This window comes from Rhyacophila brunnea, unplaced genomic scaffold (genome assembly GCF_057557595.1).
Source record: "Rhyacophila brunnea isolate RB1 unplaced genomic scaffold, BYU_Rbru_1.0 scaffold_7, whole genome shotgun sequence".
NCBI lineage: Eukaryota > Metazoa > Arthropoda > Insecta > Trichoptera > Rhyacophilidae > Rhyacophila > Rhyacophila brunnea.
The window spans coordinates 41,946,632-41,957,863 of NW_028233339.1; the positions used below are offsets into that span (position 1 = coordinate 41,946,632).

Here is an 11,232-nt window from a genome sequence, read left to right on the forward strand (position 1 = left end):
GTCAAGGCGCTCTATCAGTGGCGAAGGATGGAGGTAGGCTGTTAAGATCCGCCATAAATAGTGCTTACTAAACTTTGCCAGTCATACGTATTTGTTTTCATTCAATAAGACTACAATTTACAGACGATGTTGGTACGTTTTTAAAATTCAATTAAACCCTGCGAAACCAAGCCATAATAGATAATAGTCCAAAAATACTCATCTATCTATAAAATATCTAAAATTTTATATTTAAATCATACATAACTTTGGATATTTTATACACAGAATACTATTTTTTATCTATTATAGTTTGGTTTAGGCAGGGATTAATGAATATGTATTCGTAATCCAACAAAACAAATAAGTATGAATGAAAAAGTGTGCACAATTTTGTCGTATAGCCCAAAATATACCAAAACTGTTATGGTTTGGTTGAGGCAGGGTTTAATTGATTTTTAAAAACTAATCAATACCATCTATAACTTGTAGTCTTAGTTCTATAAAAACAAATACGTATGACTAACAAAGTTTAATCTGCACTTTTTATGACAGATCTTAACAGCCTACCTCTACTCTTCGCTCTATAGTCATGCCGCGGCACGAAACTGTAAATATCAATCGTAGTGCTAGTTGTTACTTATATTTCGAATGCAATATGGTAAATTATTTGTAGAAAATGATATTTAAAATATCGTAATAGAGTTTTGAGTTTCCACCACGTGTACTTCTTCCTTCTTTCCTTGACGTTTCGAGTTGTAACGAGCCCAAAACGTCGAGGAAAAAAGGAAGTGCACGCGGTGGAAACCCAAAAATCTATTACGATAAAAAACAACGGTGAAAGTCTCAAACATTAGATATTTAAAATATTCATTTACTGCGAACAAGTTACCACATTGCATTTAAAGTTAAGCAATAACTAGCACTATAATCGTAACTCACAATTTAGTGCTGCAGCCTGAAATAAAGTAGTAAACTGCTTGCTTTCATTAATTACTAGATTAGTATTCCAGATCAGTATCAACGTATTTGGTTTTAAGGTTTTTGTGTGTTTTTCGTTCTTCTTTCTTTGACATTTTGGGCATATTGCAAAGACCATTTTCATGAAACGATATAGTAAAGCGTACTGTTAGATGTATGAATGCAAACACCTTTCTAAGTGTGTCTAAAAGCATTTGGTTTAACTGAGTAATTAACGCAGTAAACTGCCACTGCCCTTTTTCGTTATCAGCAAAACCAAACCTTTTTCAAAAAACTTAGAAGGGCGTTTGCATTTATACACATAATATTACTCTTTATGAGCAAAGAAGGAGGAAGAACACAGTGATAACTCAAAATTCAAATATGGTAACACCAACCATGCGAGTCTCAAACTCAGTATCGGTCTGTGCTATATTATACCACTCAACCAAATTATCATACATTACATTAATCGATTTCTCTTGTACGACTACCTAAATCCATTTCTTTAGTTAGTTCATGGTAACTACACTGAATTAAATAAAATAAATTGATTTTATAATAATGTAATACTATGTATACCCATATAAATAATGCATTTAGTATCTCACAAGGCGCTTTCTCAGATGGTTGAATGATGGTTCAACACGTGTTGAAAAAACTCTAATAAAAAAGTAAATCTGCCCAATTAATGAATTAATTCAATGTATGTAATTATTGAAATATTGAAAAGTGATATAAGATATGAATACGTGTATTAAATAAGGCTCTAAGTACCAAAAAGTAGTATTGCCTTTAGTTACAAAATACTGAGTCATTGCAGTAAAATTTCATGAAGCAGACCTTTTGAAAAATGTAGTTTTACAGTGTGAAGCAATCACGGCAGCTTCTATAATTTTAGGTATTAAGAACTCGCAAGTGTCAACACACCATCGTCAGCTATTTTATATTGAATGCCGTTGACCACTGCAGTGCTACTTACATCATTATAAATAAAACACGCCAACGGACTTACAACGTTGACAGGTTTAATTATCTTGCTGTATTTTTTTGACTTGCTTGAGGCACTTAGACTATAGTTGAAGTTATTGGCGTTGGTATGTAGAAAATTTTTCTATAAAAATGTCAGTTTTTATTATTTTGGTACTTAGCGCCTTAATTAATACACGTATTCATATAATTAATAATTCTTAGGTTAAATACAATTTATTTAAAAGAGAAAACCTTTAAATACATACAGTTTGAACATAATGTCTAAATCTCTTGTTGCATGGTTTCACACGATTTTTGTTCAATCAATGTCCACATTTAACGCATGGTACCAATAGGTTGAGTAAATGACTAAACATCAACATCAGTAAAATCATTCTTAATAAACCATCATTATGTGTTCTACATACTCATTTTGGTACTAAAATATTGATTTACTATTTTGCGAAAGAATGGATATATCACAAACCTATAATGAACTGAGAAAATTTTATAATACTAATATAAGATAGGCTAGCCTTTATGTCTTTAACACAATAGTAATACTAGGTTTTATAATTTTACTATTGTGTTAAAGACATGGGATTTACGCACGCTTTAAATGTAGCAGTATTAGGTTTTCAATGTGCACAATCTTCATAAATATCATATAAACGTGCACTTGCTGCATGTTATGCTTGCGTAAACCGAATGTGTTCAACGCAAATCAATCGAGAATCATATATACTACCGACCAAAGTTTAGTAGGACCTCATAACTAAAATTTTATAAAAAAGACACACTGAGACACTCACTTCACTATACTAAAATAATATTATTATGTCAGATAAGCAATTTTAAATTAAGGAGACAAATATTAAGCCAAAGTTGAAGAAATTCTTCCTCTACCAAATAGAGCCTTCTGTGGTTTTGTTCAGTTTCTGTTTGCAGTAAACATCATTTTTCTATATAAAAGATGGTGCCTTAAAAACTCTACAAAGTCCTATGTTTATGCTTTACTTTCATATGTTTAGGCTCCATATCTATAGAAAAGGGATCTTCTTTAACAATTTCGTATCAGCTAAAGAAATAGACTGCCATATTTGCTTTGCTTGTGATACTTTCAATAAACCAAAACATGTCATGTACTGAGATCTAGGACAATTAATATTTTATATATTTTTTTTAACACTGTAACAGGCCATGAGGCCAATAGTAGAGAAACAATTACAAACACCCAGGCTTTGAGAAAATCACATAAATATATTGTGACCTCACCGAGAATCAAATTCGACAATCAATGTTAAAAATTTGATTTGAGGGATAAAATTAATATGGCAGCGAGCAAAACTCACAGACATCGTCTATTGTATCGCAAGAGTTAAGTGGCAGTAGACTGGCTACGTAAGCCGAAAGGATAGTGGGGAAGAAAGGTACTGCAATGGAGGCCTCTAATGGACCATCCAAGTATTGGAAAACTCCCACTAGATGTACAGGTGACATTAGAAGATTAGCTACCGGACTAGTTGGATACGGAAGGCACGGCACCGGACATAATAATAGCAGGAGTCAACAACCTGGTGTGATAAAGAGGGAATGTATGTAATAATAGTAATCTGTCAAAAATCAAGACAGAATCCAGGAACCACCTGAATCTACAGGCAGACCTGTGAATCCCAGTAAGTAAGAAAGTTTTATGTTTAATTTGAATAACGGTGGCCGCGCGGCATAAGCGTTGGACTATAAAGCCGTGGGTCCCAGGTTCGAATCCTGGGTCTGGCAAGTACACATATTGTTTTTCAATTTGTGTGTCAGGGTATGGACCTAATAGGTTGAGCAAGTGGCTGACATCCATTTCTCGTAAAAAACAAAATCTGTCAATACAAACCTCCACTCTGTGGAGGCCCATATGATCCTATCAGGATCGGACATGGTCAAAAAAAAAAAAAAAAAAAAATGAGATCCAGCAAGTCATTGAATTTTACAATTTGTCATTTATTTGCGGGGAAGTTTAGTAATTCTGCAATAGTGAAATGGGAGAGCCCCAATTTCAGCATCGTACAACTGCATGCTGAATAAGAAATGCTCTTTCTTCCTAAGTCTTGTAACATTGTCATTTTCTATAAAAGAATTTCACTAGTATGCCTTTTTTTCCAGAAAGATGATAAGTCCACATAAAATAATCAAAATCTAACAAAAAATACATACATATTATATCTAAGTCTATCTATATAACATATATTCTAAATAAGAGAAATAGATTAATTAAAGCAGTAAAAACAAATGCTGGTATGTCAAAGTTGTGTTTAACTTTATTTATTGTAATAAAGGGTCGATTGGCTAATAAAAATTGATATATTTTAAAATATAATACACTGGAAATAAGATATTAACATTAAAACCAACTATTTACGGTTTAAACATAATTGTGGACTTATCTGTTTTTGCAAATGGAAGTCAAATTTATTAAATCTTAATAGTGAGGTCTGATTAAACTTTCTGGCAGTACTTTATTTTTTTGACAGACCAACACTATTCTAAAGTGTTGTTTTTTTTTTTACACAGATTGTTCTCTTTTGGTTTTCGTACAAATCCATCTGTTTTCAACACATACGAGGCACTTATAATTATATCACAAACATTTTGAGTTAATCCTTTTCCACTGTACTCTTGTATTTTATAAATAATAATAATCAGTAATTTACTATGCGAAAAAATATACTTTTCGTACTTGAGAGAGACCATGAATCACAGATGCAAACAAGTAATTAATATGTGATGATGAGTGACAAGTTACGACACAGTCTGAGCTACGAACAAACATTCCTGAGATACAATAATATGTTATCTTGTGATATGCAATGATTGCCTTTGATAAAGCTTAACATACAGAGAAGCAAATGAAATCTTGGTTAGTAATGATATTTTTTTTGTTAAAGATATTGCACATTATTTAAAAAAAATCATCAAACTTTTCTGCTTTAATAGGATTGGCTTTGGTATCAATAAATAATAATGTTTTATTCACTGTCAAATAGCATTTTAACTGTAATTTCTAGGTGGAATAAATAGCATTGTATTAATTAAAATAAAACACAATATCGTTGCCGTTCAGGCAAAAGTCACTAACCCAAAAACATCATTTCGAGATATCACAATTTGAAAGTTTGGAGATGAAGAAAAAAACAGGGTAAATATGCCGCAGAGACACGAGATTTTATAACTTTCTTTTTAGACCAAACCAAACCTAACCTAACCTACCCCAACCTAATATAATCTTAGTGTGTGATAATGATGCATCAAAATGTAAGATAATTACAAATTTTAAATTAACAATTGGATAGAAAAACATCTGCGCCAACAGGAAAAGGTATTTAATATAACTGTCTACATGGAATAAACTGTTTTTGTAAAAAAAAATATAAAATCTCATGTGGGCATCTGCGGCATATTTACCAAAAACAGATTTTAATGTTTGTAAAGTTTTATCTACATTACATAATTTTCTCGTCTTCTTAATAAATTCTTTAGGTTACATACTTTTACTTTTTGATGCTAATTGATACATCTGGAAGGTTTTGAAAGAGGCAAGGTGGCTAAAATGTGGTTCGGTGACTTCCTTGTTAATAATCTGGACCAATGCGATTTTATTACGACAAGTTAAAGTAACTATTCCTGTTTAGTTATTGTTGCCTGTTTCAGATGAGTATTAGAAGTTTTCAAATGACAAATCAGTAAAAGTCACCATACATAGTTTAGTAACTTTGCTTCTATATTTATAACGAAGGATTTATTTTTTATATTGTCAATAATGTCTATCTGCCTATAATGACTTATGCTTGTTAAGATTTTATCGAAAGTCATTCAGTGAAAAACAAATAATTCGGATTTAAGTAACATCTCACTAACTAATGATACCGTGGTGACTTTTGGATCTTAAAGAATATAATTTTACACTTCGGGTGACATACTCAACTCAAAACTACCTTTTTGAGGATTGGTAACTTTTGCCTGAACAGTGATGATATTATATAATACTTATCAATTCCACGATATTTAATGGCCAAAGTACTGTGTGAGATTAGCCAAAAAAATCTGTATACTTTGTAGGAAACACTTCCAAAAATATTATGTCATTATTATACCTTGTTTTTTCTCATTTTAGAAATTAACATTTGATGACAACATAAAATATATTAATACCGTAACAGTAAGAGGCCATCCATGGACGGAAACCGTATGTTGTTTTGCACCGTGTGCCATACTTAACTTACGATCTCTGTTCATGGGAATATATTTTCATTATGTATATAAGCGTCTGACCATAACCATTTGGATAAGATACATATACGATCATATATCTAGTGAAAATATATTTCCATGAACAGAAATCATAGGTTTAGAATGGCACACGGTTCAAAACACATGCGGTTTCAGTCTATGAATGGCCTATAAACATCAAATCATATTTAATACATCAGATGACAGTGGTTAAATTATTATTTTGTCCAGACGTGCATTCATTATATCTTCAATACCTATTCATCTAATTTAACATTATATATAGTAAATACATTTGAATACGTGTATTAAATAAGGCTCGTAAGGTGTATTAAACGAAGCTCAGTATACGGTTGCTCTGATCCTTCGTAAGGTGACATGATTCGCTACCGTAAAGCAGCGCCGTCAGAATGCAAGCGTCGTGTAGGTGGCATTTGATTTTTTCACTCCGCATTTTTACAATGTCAATAAATCAGTAATGAATACGTGTATTAAATAAGGCTCTAAGTACCAAAAAGTAGTATTGCCTGTAGTTACAAAATACAGAGTCATTGCAGTAAGATTTCATGAAGCAGACTTTTTGAAAAATGTAGTTTTACAGTGTGAAGCAATCACGGCAGCTTCTATAATTTTAGGTATTAAGAACTCGCAAGTGTCAAGACACCATCGTCAGCTATTTTATATTGAATGCCGTTGACCACTGCAGTGCTACTTACACAATTATAAATAAAACACACCAACGGACTTACAACGTCGACAGGTTTAATTAATACACATATTCATTTGTTAAATATTTCAATGGATTTTATAACTGACTCATAATTTCTTTAGCGTATTTTCAAGATACAGTTCGGTTATGAGGAATACAGCGGAAAACACATTTTGAAAATACCCGATATACTGGATTATTTGTTAGTTTGGGTAAGTTTAGGTTAGGTTAGGTTTGGTTTGGTTAGGTTAACCTAACAAATAATCCAGTACATCGGCTATTTTCAAAATGTGTTTGCCGCTGTATTCCTCATAACCGAACTGTACCAATATTTATATTATTACCAAGCTTATGACGATTTAATAATAGGAATCATCATCTGAAGGTCCTTTCTTTATTATTCAAAAAATGACATACGTTTTTCTTACAAGTCTACAGATTATTTAGGATAAACTCGCAGATACTCAAAATTCACACAGCACCCTGGCTCTTAATAAATATGTATCATTTGTTATGTCCAATTAACAGGACCTTCGCAACTAACAATATTAAACCTTAAATAACATGGAATAAGTATTTATGCATTGTGTTTTATGTTGATTAAAAAATATGATTTAGTTAATTAGAGTAGGAATACCATTTTACGTCTACAAAGCTATCTTTAGTCACGTTTCTCGTTGACGATTAAGGCGATACATCAGTGAAACGGCAAATAATTTTCAACTATAGGCGCGACGAAATTTTGGACTCGCTGCCATTCGGAGAGAGAACGTTGAGCCGAGAACACGTCAATTTGTTTCGTGATGGCGACGGGGGTATTAATTCTTAAATCGTGATGACTAAAAACGTTACCCATTTACTAACTACTAATTTACTAAAAGAAAACATGTAAATGAATATATTATTATTGTTACTAATAGAACAATAAACAGAACATTTAATTAACGCATGTTGGATTTATATGACAAATTATATTTCGTTTGGCATGCGTCAATTGCACCCGCGACCCGTAATCCATTTTCTTTTTAGACCATGCCTCAACTGAGGTATAGCCTTAAAGCCAATATTATAAAATTCAATTGAGTATTATACTATCACAATCAATTTTAAATTTAAATTAATAATATAATTGATTTTAAACTCGGTAGATATAAGGTGCACATACTTTCATACAAAAAATGATTGAAAAAATAGCACTGTTTTGAAGATATTACACCAGCTCCGAGTGATCAAGACACAAAGTGGATGAAATGGATATTAGAGAAAGCCAAATTCCTCTCAGTTGCATAGACCAATAATTCATTGAAATGATCTCATGATATATAAGTGATTAATATTAAATTGGTTTTTAATCAAGCGTTTAATATTAAAAAATACAATACAGTATAACCTCGATTTAAGGGACTTTGGATATAACGGACAAAGTATCCGGTAAATGTGAAAATTGTTAAAAACATCCTGTTAATGTTATACATGTTTAAATCCAAGTGTTACCACTTGTAAACAATGTTCTGCGAATGATAATCTCGTCATACCTCTCGCACTTGATGAAGATAGCGAGGAAGAAAAAACAACACGCCCAAAAACAGAGTTATCAGTGATAAGATGGCATCTCGATGATCTAATAACATTTATTGATTAATCGTCAGATAATGAAATTCATCTAAATTACACGCATTTTCGTAATTTTATAGAATTGATTACAAAAAAAATAGCAGAATTCAAAAGTCCAAACAAAACTTCTTTTTTCAAAGCAGGATTACCGAAAGCAAGGGTGTCGATGTCGAACATTAACGTCACTAGACAACGGGTGTTTCTGGATATATTATCAGAACACGAATAAACAGGATTTTGTTTGTTTTTATGAAACAGACTATTGGCTTTCGACAGTCACCCAGTGTGATACGGCGAACTGCAGACGTACAATTTTCTGGACACGAATGACACATCATATAAAAGCTTCCTTAGATTATCCAAGGAGAATTATATATCCATACCATTAGTCCGTTATATCAAGGTTCTACTGTACCAAAATAAATATCATCTGGATGAATTGAATTAAATTATATTGTTTATACATATTTCTAATGATTCTGTTTATTTAAAATTCTTCTTTGGGGTTAAAAATGTTAAAACTATTTTTTCGGTGGTGATGAATTTTCTTTTTTAGTTTAAGTAATAGTACACAAAAGCCAATCTTGAATAAAACAGAAAATGCGTTTGAATGTTTTCCAATATTATAAAAGAATTTCATAATAAACTAAATGATTTTTTTAGTAACGCCAAGCATTTCCGGTGACGAACGACTGTATAAAATGAATTTGGATCGAAGCCAGTCAAAAAAGCAAGCATTCAAAGTTTTAGTCAGAATGGAAAAGTTTACACGTTTTAAAATAGCATACACAAAAAATACAAATCGAGGTAAATGTCAGTTTGAATTAATATTAATTTCTTACAAGTATATCCATGTATGGGATCTCCCGATACCAAATCCTAATGCAGATTAATGTTGGAAGGTTAAATGGACCTGATTAAAATCTACCTTGAGCAAATAGTTTTATCAAAGTGAATATTTGAACTCAAATATCTTACCGCATGTATGTTTGTATTGCAAAGCTATTTCTGTAAAGCATACAGTGTTGGTCAGCCAATTGTGAAATAGAGAAAAATATTACATTTTAAATCGGAGAGATTTCACTTATTAAAATCATAAAATTAATGTGTTATTTTATAGTCAGTCTCTTGGCGTCTCAAAATAGACGACATTTATTATCTATACTAATAACAAAATTTGAAGCACCTATCTGTGATGAACGATTGGCATTTTGACTATATCCATGATACCTAAGCACAAAATATGGTATTAAAAAATATTCTGTCTCTGTTCAAAAACTACTGTATTGATGAAACTTACATAGATTGTAATCGATACTGCTGGTACCGTTTAATATCTCAAAACATTCCGAAGTCACAACATAAAAAACTCTTCGACAATAATAATTCATAACGGGTAGGTAAACTGGCAAAATAGTAGTGGTGGACTGGTGAGGTGAAGGTAGAGGGGCGCACGTCTACATCCAACTCGATTGAACGGGCTACTTCGATCTCTCAATCGAGTGTGATACCGACTGGACATTCATAGAAATAGAATAGTCGAGTAGAAAGCGTCGCATCGTCTATCTCAGCAATTTAAAAAAAATTCAAATCAAACCTGTCTATTTGTTTTTTTGCTGCCAAAGTCGTTAAGTTGATAATTTAGATATTTAGAGTTAACAACTGATTATGTGAAAAAATCCAAGGTCATCCGATATAATATAGAACATGCATAAAAATCAGAAAGAAATTAGCATTATGACTGATTTTAGAGGGTATGTCAAACTTTCAAATTGAAATTATTCCACTAGATGATTTCGGGACTTAACAACTTTTGGCAGTAACCACTAATTTATGCTAGTTTTGAATGAAGCGTTTGATTTCAAATCAAAAGATGGTTTACAAAAAAAGGCACAGGTATTTCATGAATAACAAATAACTAATAGTATGAAAAAATATTATGTAAAAATCAATACCTTATAATGATGTCATTTCAACCTTGGAATTGTTAAAAATTATATCATTAGGTAAGTATTTATTTATAGAATTTATTACTACATAAAATATTTAATCATTTATTCTTTTATAGTGAAAAATAACATTAGAAACCACAATTATTACCATCAAATAATATACCTCTACTTATAGCCACAAAAATGAGTAAAGTTTTTCTTTATGAACCTGTTATCTTGCTGTAAATGTCATGAACCAATAAGTTGTAATTATTATTATGTATATGGAAATTAATTACAAATGAACCCAGGCCATGATGCCATGAAGAAATAAGGATTATTGATAGTGTTCATTTTGCACTAGATATTTTAATGTAGAAATGTCACATTACGATTTAGTAGTGGCGAGGGGTAGAGATAGGCTGTTAAGATACGACATAAACAGTGCACACTAAATTTTGTCAGACATACTTATTTATTTTAATTGAACTACGAATACAATTTGCAGATGGTGTTGGTTAGTTTTTAAAATTCAATTAAGCCCTGCTTAAACTAAACCATAATAGTTAAGGTATGCTATAGGCGATCCGACAAAAAAAATACACACTTTTTCAGTCAAACTTATATATTTTCGTTGAATTAAGAATACATAATATTACAGATGGTGTTGATTATTTTTTTAAATTCATTACAAGCCCTGCCTATACAAAATCATAATCGATAAAAAATATTCTTTATCTATAAAATAACCAAAATTATGTATGGTTTAATGGCATAATTTTATATATT

The 11,232-nt window shown here is 31.4% G+C and overlaps 1 protein-coding gene across 22 annotated transcripts in view; it reads right to left on the reverse strand.

The window, feature by feature from the left end:
- The window catches only part of l(1)G0196 (inositol hexakisphosphate and diphosphoinositol-pentakisphosphate kinase), a 73,512-nt gene that overhangs the window by 57,205 nt on the left and 5,075 nt on the right, over positions 1-11,232 (reverse strand). For 2 of the 22 annotated variants that reach the window (XM_085958201.1, XM_085958200.1), the window contains exon 1: positions 9,355-9,469. The exons of 17 other annotated variants lie outside the window; for them this stretch is intronic. In XM_085958201.1, the coding sequence (XP_085814327.1) occupies positions 9,355-9,366 (12 nt within the window). In that variant the 5' untranslated portion in view covers positions 9,367-9,469. Of the gene's footprint in view, positions 1-9,354; positions 9,525-11,232 lie in introns of those variants that run through there. 3 more of the 22 variants (XM_085958203.1, XM_085958202.1, XM_085958190.1) reach the window with 3 other exon arrangements.